The sequence below is a fragment of the Saccostrea cucullata genome, unplaced genomic scaffold, assembly GCF_032062105.1.
Source record: "Saccostrea cucullata isolate Sc308-1 unplaced genomic scaffold, CSIRO_AGI_Scuc_v1 ctg31, whole genome shotgun sequence".
In the NCBI taxonomy this organism is placed as follows: domain Eukaryota; kingdom Metazoa; phylum Mollusca; class Bivalvia; order Ostreida; family Ostreidae; genus Saccostrea; species Saccostrea cuccullata.
In genome coordinates this window covers 463329-477270 of record NW_026918875.1, presented here as the reverse complement: position 1 = coordinate 477270, position 13942 = coordinate 463329, and the positions used below count along the sequence as shown (strand labels likewise).

The 13942-nt window shown below is 33.4% G+C and overlaps 1 protein-coding gene across 1 annotated transcript in view; it reads left to right on the top strand.

Moving 5' to 3' along the window:
• Positions 1-13942, top strand: part of LOC134273339 (uncharacterized) — a 56779-nt gene that overhangs the window by 1502 nt on the left and 41335 nt on the right. Inside the window, exons 2-12 of the mRNA XM_062755541.1 lie at positions 899-929; positions 1519-1612; positions 2572-2666; positions 4371-4592; positions 5355-5584; positions 6431-6641; positions 9145-9308; positions 9446-9686; positions 12542-12723; positions 13089-13266; positions 13480-13695. Coding sequence (XP_062611525.1) covers positions 899-929; positions 1519-1612; positions 2572-2666; positions 4371-4592; positions 5355-5584; positions 6431-6641; positions 9145-9308; positions 9446-9686; positions 12542-12723; positions 13089-13266; positions 13480-13695 — 1864 coding nt within the window. The remainder of the gene's footprint in view (positions 1-898; positions 930-1518; positions 1613-2571; positions 2667-4370; positions 4593-5354; positions 5585-6430; positions 6642-9144; positions 9309-9445; positions 9687-12541; positions 12724-13088; positions 13267-13479; positions 13696-13942) is intronic.

Sequence of the window (13942 nt, the reverse complement as noted above, 5' to 3'; positions counted from 1 at the left end):
GTTAAAACTTTTTTATGATACTGAAGGGAAGGGTTTTATGAATTCAAACAAGTTTTATTTTTGGTCCTGACTCATTTACATGCATGGGTTTTCTTTATGCGTTTTTTTACACTTGAATGAGTCAAGATTATCAATAAATATGAAATAACTTTATTTATCAGAAATATTTAACTGTTTATACTTTACAATTTGGAGAATTTTTGGTGTAAAACATATAGGTGCAAGCCCTAGGGCCATAAAACTTATTAGACGAGCTCACTTTTGATCACAATCTGGTTCACCCTCAATCTCACTTTTGCACTTTTGATTCCTTTGGTCAAAGTGAGACTGAGATTAAAAGTGAGCTCAACTAAGTTTTATGGCCCTGGAGCCAGATGATACAGATTTAGATGAATTTGAGTTCTGTTTGAAGACCTCACAGAGTGATGCTTGCTATATTTGATATTAATGGTGTATTTAAATGGAATTTAAATGACTATATGTCAATTTTATTATATGGATATTTTAATTATATTAAATGTACCAACTAAAACTTGAATGAATGTATCAAATTTTTCAAATTCAAAGTATCACTGAGTAATAATTGAAAAATTTAAAAAATATTGCTTGCATAAGTTTATGCCAGTGTTGTATAAAATACTGCTGAGTTTATCCAACCATGTAAGCAAAGTTCATTGTACTGAAAATTTTCCATCAAAATGAGACGCGTACACACCCAGACACATCAGGTTACAAAATCACAAGTCCTCTTTCTAGACATTTCCAACAATTTAAGTTTTCCCTTTGAGTTGCTTTATAGTCCTATAATTATGAACGTGCAATTTTCAGAAATAAAAAATCATGTTTTAGAACTGTTTTTGTATTGAATATATTTCTTATTCATGTCTTTTTTTTGTAGGGTACAACAATAACACATGTCTGTCCTGATGGTAAGTTGCGCTTACTGCATTCTTGTTTAAGAAAATTTTATTGTGGAATGATTGCTGTATGGAAAAGCTTTGATTTTCATTTCACTTTTTACAGCCTGTTCTCCAATAACTGGGTGGATTTTTAGAGGAAACTTTATTATATTATGGGAAGTAAAAGCACTATAAGTCTCTACTTTATATTATTTTTCAAAATGCAACAGCTAGGTGATACGGTAGTTTAAAAACTGATCTATGCACATTTAATTAATGCATAAAGTGAACTTCTACGGTCTTGTGATATGAAGCAGAAAATATATATCTCATAATCTTGTTTGCACAAGATTCATTCTTCACTTACTATGTACAAAGATATAAATTCAAAACTAGCAATACATGTTCATGCCTTGACAAATGTGGTCTTCCTTCAATTAATTGTAATATAAATCCAATGTCCATATAGAATTAATATATGCAGATCTCAAAATTTTTATATAGTCCAACAGCTAGCTACTAGACTAGTCCATATCATGCACCACAGCTTCAAAGTTTTTGTGGACTTAATTCTGTAACATAGAAAAATCTATAATTTTTGGTATTTCTTATTTTTTAGGATGGGTTTTATCTAATATAATGTGCTATAAATTATATGGAACATCATCTGTAACAAAATCAACATGGGACCTAGCGTATCGTGAGTGCAAGGGGTAAGTTGACTACTACATCATCATAAAAAATGTAGCCACATTGTCTAATTACCTGGTATCATAAGTATCAATAAAAAGGACCTACTGTTATCACTACAAAGCTAATGATTCATTTTCAGAAATGATTAATCTTGTCTGCTTCAATCCTTACATAAATTTCAGAACGTTAGATACAAAATGTCCATAATTTATTATTACAAAAAAAAATTTAGCAATCATTATGGTACTAAAAAGCAGAGCATCTCCTCACAAAAAGCGTAATTATAAATCAAGACAGCATTCGACATTGATCCTGATGCAAATGTTGTCACTCCCGTTTTGCATAACAAATGCACACACGAGTGCATTACTGTATTCCCTTCACATTCTTTGCAACGGATTTAAAAAAAAAAGAAAAATTGGATCTGTGGATTAATGAAACCTTTACTAGATTTGACCATTTCAGTTGGCTAGTTTGGTCATCAATGCCAAATGCTCCATTGCCATCTTATCCATCTTCCTCTTATAAGCTCTCTAGTAATTCTAACTCTGTTTAGGTGTCTTTATTTAATGGTATTTTAGCTGATGTATTTAAATGAGTGAGGATATGTAATTCAAAACCATCCAAAACATTCAAATGGTCAAATTTCATTGAAGTTTTATTGTTAAGACTGACATGACACCTGTAGAAAAATTATTTTATACCTGTATAAATGAAATCCACACCTATATCATCTTAAAAATCACTTGACACTGTGTTCATAAGAGCACATGCTTTTTAAGTCACAAATGTAGAATAAATATTACTAATACCATTGTAAAATCTACCATGTACATGTATATTCTTATTCAAAATTTGGTATTAATAGTTTTCTTTTGATATTAATTGATTAATGTGAGGTATACAGTTACAATACACCTGTGAAGTTTAATATATTCGTAAGTTAATGGTAGAATTTCTTTACTCTTTTACATTGCAGTAATGGAGCTGAGTTAGTAACTATTGATGATTATTTCACCAATCTGAATGTTGGCGACTTTGCTTCACAGAGGAATGTCAACATGTTTTGGACGGGTAAGTACAAACTGTCCGGGTAAACCACTGTTAACCAAGCACATAAAGTTCTACACCCGAGGCACTGCTATATACCCGAATGTTTTGTGAATGTCACTTTCACTTTTAATGGAAGCGTCTACTAATGCTGTCGATTAATGGGTGAGGTGACTGGAAGATTACAGAAAATAAAATACTGCCTGGGGTGTTAGTTCTTCTTTCCTTGTGTCAATGGCCTTGTCACCAAATAAAAAAAATAATTGATTATTAAGTTACCAGATAAAGTGAACTCCTTAAATTAGCTTTTTTTGTATTTTCATAAAAGCCTGAACTTTTAATACTCAGACATTGGGCTTTAATTAACTTATTATGTGAAAACTTTAGTTTTTTTTTTTTTTTGCTGTGAAAAAGAATTTTAAAAATATGTTACATATCTGCATAGACTGTTGCCCATTTATGGCTTTTTCCCACATGGAAATTTTTTGTTGTTGAATTGTATCAACAATTTTATGAAGCTGATGTTGCCTTAAGCTTTTTTCATTGCTGTTGTTCAAACTTAGATTTTTAATGAGAGTTTACATTCACATTTGAAATTTTTCACATACATCTGCAGAGATCAAATGATCACAGACAAGGAAAAATGAGACGTTTAAATAAAACCTTAATCCTGTAAGATTCATTATTCATGTATTCAGTATGTTATATAATCTTTGATTGATTGACTTCTAGCAGAAAATAAAATATTTTGTTTTAAACAGGTTTCTTGATGAAGTAATTGTATCTTGAAGCATGAAATCATCTAAGGAGGCCTCAAGTTAAAGTGTTTGGCAAATAGTAAAAACTGGGATAGAATGTCCCTTATTTTGATCTATTAATTGTTTTGTCTGCGTATTTTGAAATTGAGAAAGATGAGTTGGATTGGAAGGTTAAGGACATACGCAAGGGACCTTACCTACTGATAATTTTTCAAGATATTCTAAATTTAAACATGATACCATTACATTTTCTTAGACAAAAAATCAGCATGCGTTACCAAGGGGTTTTAAAAAGATATAAAATTTTGAAAATTTCTGCATTATTCAAAGAAAAATGTACGAAACATAAATTCCAGATTTTTTTTTCATTAAAAATTGTTTTAGAAGAGGTGTATAAATCCACATATGGACATTAAAAATATTGCCCACAGGTCCTTCATTTAGTGGAATTCTTCAACTCCAAGGAAGAACCCAATAAGGTTCAAACTACGTTGCCTATTACCTTAAACTTTATAGTTGAAGGTTGATTTGAGGCTTACATGTATTTCTTGCAGGAGGGGGGAGGGTATTTTGCTATGCACCTAAAAAATACTAGTACTTGACCCTGTTCTTGTGCAAAACTCTTGCAAAATACATTGTTTATGCATTGTTTTTATTAAATTAAGTTTTAAGTTACGCTCTAACAACTTGCACAGTGACTTCAATGATGCATTTTAATTTTTTTTTTCCTGCAGAAAGCTACTTCCCACTAATCAAAAAAAAACTGCAAAATGTCTTGCACATGCATATTTATAGATAAATAAGAACATTAAGAAATGTTCTAAATCAAATCTTCTTGTTCAAAAATTCAATTTCTGCCAAATATTGTACATGCTAGATATGATACATTCACAGTATTCATGACGAAACTGTATTTTGAATTAAATTATACATAAAAAAAAATCAATTAAAAGCAAAATTTCTTTCAAAGGAATGAGTGAGAAGGGTGTGAATACCCAGAATGGCATTGATACAACGTGGAACATGCTCACAGCGGCATCAATTTACCAGGGTCGCTGGTCAGTCAGAAATCCAGATACTAGTCACGGAGACTGTGTATATATAGAGAAAAAGGATGGAAAATATCAGTGGACCATGGGAAACTGTCGGATGAAGATGGCATTTGTGTGTCAGAGAACTCCATGTTTACCAGGTGAAGTTATTTGCTCGCAGCTACTTTTTTTTGTCGTCGATTATCTGATAGATGTCATACTGACTTTCAAGAAGTCATTATGTTCTGAATCATGCAAATGAACTATAATTACGCTTCCCATCCTATCAAATGTTACAATAAAAAAGAAACCATTCTTGTGTATTCAAATATTCAAGTCAGGTACCTGTTGAAAGAAATGAGAATCTTTAATTTCATGCTGAGTCTGTCATTAAAATTGTTTCTTTTATGTTTGTACTTTTATCAAGATGCTGCTGTAAAATGCTCTGTTGACTTTTTTTTGTTAAAACCTGCATTTCAATAAACAATATGCAATGCTGTGTTACAGATTTAAATTGTACACATATCTGATAAAGAATAAGAATTTCTTTGGTCACCTGAGTTGGTAATAAAGTTTCATGTACATGTATACACTATGTGTAAGAAAGAGAGGGGAGGGAGAAAAAATGGAGAGAGAGAGAGAGAGGAGGTGAGGGGTGCAGTGAGAGAAAGGGAAGAGGGGTGCAGTGAGAGAAAGGAGGGAAGAGGGGTGCAGTGAGAGAGAGAGAGAGAATTTCAAGTCAATTGTCAAAAATAAATCTCAGAATAAACCCAATTAATGTCCTATTTAAATATTTATTACTTTGAGCAAATTAAGACTAATATACATGTACCTACAAATGAATTGTTTTGTTTATTTTATTATATCTAGGTTCAGTTGTAGTTCGACTCTTCACGTAAAACATTTCTGTTTTGTGATTACAGGGAGCTTTCACTGTGACAATGGACGATGTGTTAACAATAATTGGCGCTGTGATGGCGTTGATGATTGTGGGGATTTCTCTGACGAAGTCAACTGCCCAAATAGATGTAGTTTTATGTACAACCAAGCCGTGGGTCGAATCCAATCTCCAAATTATCCCCAAAACTACCAAGCTTCCCAAGTATGCACTTGGACAATTATTGGGCCAGAGGGATCTAATATTTATTTACAGGTAAGAACACTTTTTGCTTTCATTTTAGTTTGAAATTTGAGCTGATTTTTAACATGTGATCCAAATGGGGGTAGAAAATTGAAGCCTGTGGCTTATACCAATGCTTTGTTGAAAACATGAAGAGGGATAGATTCTTTTTTGCCTCAAATAAAACTCATGCGAACTTTAATAATCTAATAATGGATACATGGTAATTATAATAAAATACACATGAATGTACTTGTGCCTGTCCAATGTTCAGTGATAGCAAGAAATAACTGGAATTTGCAAATTCACATTTTAATTGGTTTTACACATGCACTTCAACTTGTATAGTTAATATATAAAACAAGTATAAATGCTGGTTTTTATAGTCTGTTGAAGACCTTCCTTAACTCCAATAATTGTATGTAATTAAGCAAGAAAATTTTAAAAACCCAAATGATCAATTAGTGGAATTTGAAGACATTGTATTAAAAAAAAAAAACAAAAAAAAAAATCTTTCAAAAAAGGGGATATTTAAAGTGCTTATGAATGTCAAAAAAATTCTTTATTATTCCTTATGTGGAAATACAGATTTTTTAATCAATTACTCGTCAGTTTATTGATTATTAGTTGCTATCCTTTCATGTTACTCAAATTTTACTTCAAAGATAAAATTTTAGTGTATAACCTCTAGAAAATTTGGTAAATATTTTGATTAAACATACTGAAAGAAAATTTTGCGTACCATTTATCTCCAGGTAATTTCAAGACAAACCTATTGCAATCAAACTTTTAATTCTGCATCTTAAAAGGATGCATTAGAAGTCTAAAGGGTCTCCACAAGTACATGTACTAAATTTTGACCTTTAACCTCTTTCAAAGTTCACATCATTCAATACTGAGAAAGACACAGACATCGTAGAAATCCTGATTGGTGGGCGGACAGAATCTACAGCCCAGTCTATTGCCCGCTTGTCCGGACAGCCTAGCTTGCCCACAGTCCGATACAGGAGCCACAATAATTACATGATCATCCGATTCTCCACTGACTCCGCCACACAAAGAATGGGCTTTGCTGCAAACTTCAGTAGTTGTGAGTGTTGAATACATGTATTCATGTTGATAGATATATCAGCAATTTCTTCTTAGTTCTTTTTTTTATCTGACTTAAACTATTTCAATAGAACATAAAACAAACATAAATGGTATGTTTAAAGGCAGAGATTTTAAGCACCGCCTTCAAAAATACCTGGTCTGGGTAGCCCTGTCAATCAAGTATGTGAAGGTCCATCATTGGATGCTGGAACTTGATTGACAGTTACTTACTGGTCCCTGTGTATACCCTGTACACCTTGAATTGGACTTGTTGTGACCATCTAATTAACTTTTGATCCTTTGATTTTACTGAACATATATACAGAATTACTGTGATTTTTTTTTTTTTAGATTGATAATTTATGAATTAAATATACCTTTAGTATTTGAAAGGATAATAATATGATATGTATTTTTAAAACAAAAAATTAACTTTTGGTACATAAAACTTTTTTTTTCAAATGAAATTTCCATTTTATTTTTAATATGTTAAATGGTATAATTTTAAAGTGGAAATGTTATTAATAAAGTTCAGAGCAGCACTGTGTGAAGTAATAAAATTTTAAAAAAATGTTTCTAATCATGGCTAACTTGCGTTTTCCCTTTTGATTCTGATAAGAATTTACAAGTAATCTTTTTTACCATGTTTCATGGTGACAAAGTCATGATAGACCTACATGTCTGCAGTGCATAACTTTTTTGTGAAATGTAGATCACACAGCTCTCTTTCATTAAATAAATAGATGGGATCCGGGGGATGAATGAATTATTAGTCTAATTTGGTTGTTACAAGAGTTGTTTTCTTTAAATTAACACGTACAATAACATCTTAAACAGTTTTGGTTTTAATATTTGAATTCATAGTATGATATCATAATATTTTTTTTTAAATAAGTAGGGGCGTTTTCAAACAATCAAAAACAAATCAATATATAATTGAAAAAAACTTTTTACTACTAATTTTAAAATTGTTTCAAAATCCCCAACACAGGTAAAGTTTGACATCTGAGTATTTCACCGTGTATTAAATCACTTCCTGTGTATATGGATTAGGAGACAAACTACCACAGGTAGACTGCTAGCCCCCAAGGCATTCACAACTGTACAAAATAAGCCCCTCCCTCACCTGGAGAGAGGTAAAAAATCTCTGCCTTTAAAGGCAGAGATTTTAAGCACCGCCTTCAAAAATACCTGGTCTGGGTAGCCCTGTCAGAGAAGAGAGTGAAGGTCCATCATTGGATGCTGGAACTTGATTGACAGTTGCTTACTGGTCTCTGTGTATACCCTGTACACCTTGAATTGGACTTGTTGTGACCATCTAATTAACTTTTGATCCTTTGATTTTACTGAACATGGTATACAGAATTACTGTGATTTTTTTTTTTAGATTGATAATTTATGAATTAAATATACCTTTAGTATTTGAAAGGATAATAATATGATATGTATTTTTAAAACAAAAAATTAACTTTTGGTACATAAAACTTTTTTTTTCAAATGAAATTTCCATTTTATTTTTAATATGTTAAATGGTATAATTTTAAAGTGGAAATGTTATTAATAAAGTTCAGAGCAGCACTGTGTGAAGTAATAAAATTTAAAAAAAAATGTTTCTAATCATGGCTAACTTGCGTTTTCCCTTTTGATTCTGATAAGAATTTACAAGTAATCTTTTTTACCATGTTTCATGGTGACAAAGTCATGATAGACCTACATGTCTGCAGTGCATAACTTTTTTGTGAAATGTAGATCACACAGCTCTCTTTCATTAAATAAATAGATGGGATCCGGGGGATGAATGAATTATTAGTCTAATTTGGTTGTTACAAGAGTTGTTTTCTTTAAATTAACACGTACAATAACATCTTAAACAGTTTTTGTTTTAATATTTGAATTCATAGTATGATATCATAATATTTTTTTTTTAAATAAGTAGGGGCGTTTTCAAACAATCAAAAACAAATCAATATATAATTGAAAAAAACTTTTTACTACTAATTTTAAAATTGTTTCAAAATCCCCAACACAGGTAAAGTTTGACATCTGAGTATTTCACCGTGTATTAAATCACTTCCTGTGTATAGGGATTAGGAGACAGATGACCACAGGTAGACTGCTAGCCCCCAAGGCATTCACACCTGTACAAAATAAGCCCCTCCCTCACCTGGAATTTACCACCCGGTAAAAAATCTCTGCCTTTAAGTCATTATCATCAGATTCCAGGAAAGATATACATGCTACTACCACGTAAAAAAAAAAGAGGTAAAAAATAAAAGAAAATATTGAAATGGAGAAATTTTAATCTTTAATTGTTAACTATTTTCAAGTGTTCATATTCCTTTAGTTTTTACTGGTAATTTGATGTCCATGGAACTTGAATACAAGTAAACCATGTTTTAGTCATTTTTAATCCCCCATTTCACATACATATTATTTGATCTTAGCTTTTTGTGTAATCTGCACTCCTTATATGAAAAATATGAAGTTTGTTTGTTTTGTAGCACAAGATGGCTATCAAGAACAAACATATTTGACTGGAAGAAATACAGAAGGTAGTCTGGAGCCCCCACTTTTTGGTTCTCATGGAAGCAATGCTTACCTGGGAAATCAAGATTATGTATGGATAATTAGAGCTGAGGAGCGCCGGAAAATAATTACACTTGAGGTACTGAAAAATGTGTATATTAAAGAAATCACAAATCCCCCTCCCCATCAAAAAATAGTTTCTCATTTAGCCAATTTACAGTAAAAATAAAAAACAATACACCCATACTTACTTTCTTATCTCTCTTTGAATTTTAGAGAATGAAAATAGATCTGATGGGTGATGATGCAATAGAAATTCGTGATGGGGACTCTGGAAGTGCCCCTCTTCTTGAGAAATACACTGCCAGTAACAATGACAATGTGGCCCTCCCTCTAAGTCAGTCTCAGCCAATCAAAGGAAAGAGATTTGTGTTCTCCACCAGTCATGTGATGTACATCATTTTTAGGACAGGCAGCACAACATCAGGGACCGGCTTCACATTTAGATATAAACAAGGTAAACATTATTGTACTGATTTAATTAAGCATATTCATGTATGAATAATAATAGTTCCTGCATAGAGTTGAATTTATATTTCTAGACTTTCGGAATTATTTTATCCTCACTGAAACACATGGGGAAAAACTGAGAAAGTTAAAAAAATTAACCTCCCCCCCCCCCAATAAAAACACTTCAGTTTTTAGCTCACCTGAGCCGAAGGCTCAAGTGAGCTTTTCTGATCACATTTTGTCCGGCGTCCGTCTGTCCGTCTGTCTGTCTGTCTGTCTGTCCGTCTGTCCATCTGTCCGTCTGTCTGTCTGTCTGTCTGTCTGTAAACTTTTCACATTTTCGACTTCTTCTCAAGAACCGCTGGGCCAATTTCAACCAAACTTGCCACAAAGCATCCTTAGGTGAAGGGGATTCAAGTTTGTTCAAATGGAGGGCCACGCCCTCATTCAAGGGGAGATAATTGGCAATTAATGAAAATTTGGTGGCATGTTTTAAAAATCTTCTTCTCAAGAACCACAGAGCCAGGAATGATGAAACTTATGGGGAATCATTCTCAGGTAGTGTAGATTCAAGTTTGTTCAAATCATGACCCCCGGGGGTAGGGCGGGGCCAAAATGGCCGACCAAAGTTTTACATAGAAATATATAGGAAAATTCTTTTAAAAATCTTCTTCTCAAGAATGACCAAGCCATAATTCATCATATTTATATGGAAGCATCCCCAGGTAGTGTAGATTCAAGTTTGTTCAAATCATGACCCCGGGGGTAGGGCGGGGCCAAAATGGCCGACCAAAGTTTTACATAGAAATATATAGGAAAATTCTTTAAAAATCTTCTTCTCAAGAATGACTAAGCCATAATTCATCATATTTATATGGAAGCATCCTCAGGTAGTGTAGATTCAAGTTTGTTCAAATCATGACCCCCGGGGGTAGGGCGGGGCCAAAATGGCCGACCAAAGTTTTACATAGAAATATATAGGAAAATTCTTTAAAAATCTTCTTCTCAAGAATGACCAAGCCATAATTCATCATATTTATATGGAAGCATCCTCAGGTAGTGTAGATTCAAGTTTGTTCAAATCATGACCCCCGGGGGTAGGGCGGGGCCAAAATGTCCAACCAAAGTTTTACATAGAAATATATAGGAAAATTCTTTAAAAATCTTCTTCTCAAGAATGACCAAGCCATAATTCATCATATTTATATGAAAGCATCCTCAGGTAGTGTAGATTCAAGTTTGTTCAAATCATGACCCCGGGGGGTAGGGCGGGGCCAAAATGGCTGACCAAAGTTTTACATAGAAATATATAGGAAAATTCTTTAAAAATCTTCTTCTCAAGAATGACCAAGCCATAATTCATCATATTTATATGGAAGCATCCTCAGGTAGTGTAGATTCAAGTTTGTTCAAATCATGACCCCCGGGGGTAGGGCGGGGCCAAAATGGCCGACCAAAGTTTTACATAGAAATATATAGGAAAATTCTTTTAAAAATCTTCTTCTCAAGAATGACCAAGCCATAATTCATCATATTTATATGGAAGCATCCCCAGGTAGTGTAGATTCAAGTTTGTTCAAATCATGACCCCGGGGGTAGGGCGGGGCCAAAATGGCTGACCAAAGTTTTACATAGAAATATATAGGAAAATTCTTTAAAAATCTTCTTCTCAAGAATGACCAAGCCATAATTCATCATATTTATATGGAAGCATCCTCAGGTAGTGTAGATTCAAGTTTGTTCAAATCATGACCCCCGGGGTAGGGCGGGGCCAAAATGGCCGACCAAAGTTTTACATAGAAATATATAGGAAAATTCTTTTAAAAATCTTCTTCTCAAGAATGACCAAGCCATAATTCATCATATTTATATGGAAGCATCCTCAGGTAGTGTAGATTCAAGTTTGTTCAAATCATGACCCCCGGGGGTAGGGCGGGGCCAAAATGGCCAACCAAAGTTTTACATAGAAATATATAGGAAAATTCTTTAAAAATCTTCTTCTCAAGAATGACCAAGCCATAATTCATCATATTTATATGAAAGCATCCTCAGGTAGTGTAGATTCAAGTTTGTTCAAATCATGACCCCGGGGGGTAGGGCGGGGCCAAAATGGCTGACCAAAGTTTTACATAGAAATATATAGGAAAATTCTTTAAAAATTTTCTTCTCAAGAATGACCAAGCCATAATTCATCATATTTATATGGAAGCATGCTCATGTAGTGTAGATTCAAATTTGTTCAAATCATGACACGGGGCCAAAATGGCCAACCAAAGTTTTACATAGAAATTTATAGGAGAATTCTTTAAAAATCTTCTTCTCAAGAATGACCAAGCCATAATTCATCATATTTATATGGAAGTATCCTCAGGTAGTGTAGATTCAAGTTTGTTCAAATCATGACCCCCGGGGGTAGGGCGGGGCCAAAATGGCCAACCAAAGTTTTACATAGAAATATATAGGAAAATTCTTTAAAAATCTTCTTCTCAAGAATGACCAAGCCATAATTCATCATATTTATATGGAAGCGTCCTCAGGTAGTGTAGATTCAAGTTTGTTCAAATCATGACCCCCGGGGGTAGGGCGGGGCCAAAATGGCCGACCAAAGTTTTACATAGAAATATATAGAAAAATTCTTTAAAAATCATCTTCTCAAAGATAGAAAATCCATGGTTGTTCATGGGACTACCTTTGGATTTTACCTTTTCAATAATAAATCAATTTATACTTTTACTAGCCACAGTGCTCAGGTGAGCGATGTGGCCCATGGGCCTCTTGTTTAGTTCCTAAATGTAAAAAAAAATGTACATTAAACAAAGCATGGTAAAGTCATTCCTTTAACTGTTTGACTGCTTATTACAGGGTGCAGTGCGAGATACACAGCTGATGCAGGAGAGATCACCAGTCCTGGATTTCCCAATGTTAACTATGCCAACTTCCAGACATGTACTTGGACCATAGATATACCCACTGGTAAAGGGGTTACTCTCTTGTTGGATAGAGATTCTGGATATGAAATTGAAGACAATGTCGATTTTCTACAGGTATAATATTATGTTGGGAAGTTAGTTTATCTTACTTTTGTCATCTCTGCAAGAGAGAAAAATGTCAATTTAGTTACTATTGAATGCAGTTTTCTTATAGAGTTTATCCTATTGTGAAATGATATTAATATAATTCTTCAAAGCAAATTGACTTCTAAAGAGAAATGCCAGCCCTAAATAGTGCAAGTTTTTCTTGTCAAATTTAAAGCAGAGTTACACTTAAGACTCTAGGTTCTAAAGGATGCACTGGTGTGGTACAATGTGGTCATTTTACCGTTTTTAGGGAATGATTTAAAAGACAGTACAGTTGTGATGTCTTATTGTCAATTTTAAATAGATCATGCTTTAATTGTTTCTTTCATAAGATTTACACAAACACCACTGATGAAACTGGAGCCGCAGCCCATGGGACAACTCAAGGATTTACAACTACTACACTAGGCAATGCCCAGACATTTCACAGTTCCAATGGGAAGATGTTCATCAGATTTAAATCCACTGCCATTATTAACAAAAAAGGATTCCGTTTTCTCTATTCCATAGGTAGGAACACAATTTATACCAATTGCAGTTGACTTTCATGCATTAGAAAAGTTTTTTTTTTACCGTAATTTCTGTTAGGAAGGAAAAGAATAAAAACACGTAATTTGAAAGATAAAGTTGTACATTCTGTATAGATTTTGGGAATTTTTAGCATATTTAAAATTGAAATTGACTAATTAATGCCTCTTATGAAAATTAAATTTGTTATTTCAGATTGTCCTGATCCTGGTTTAACAACTGCTTCTGTGTTGACCCCCACTCAGACACCCGAACAAACCAGACAGTTTGATAACGAGTTCACCGTCAGCTGCCAGAGTGGATACAGTTTTCTTGCTGATGAATTGAATTTATCTACTGCCAAAATGAAGTGCATGTATGGAGGAAAATGGTTGGTCGAGCAGAAGACTCGAACAATTCCTAAGTGTCAACGTAAGCATGAAACATTTGGTGGAGTGGATGGGAGCTAAATTTCATAAATGTCTCGTCTTTACTAGGTCACAAGTAACTGTGATCTCTATTGTTAATTGTTGTATGTATGCATAAATTTTTTGATAAGTTTTGAATTCAAACTTCTCACTCCTCTCTAATTCATATTCTCATTGCCACATCAAGAAGTGTCCTTTGGTAAAGGGTATGCAGTGAACTTGCTAGAACCAAAATCTGTGGCATTCTTTTG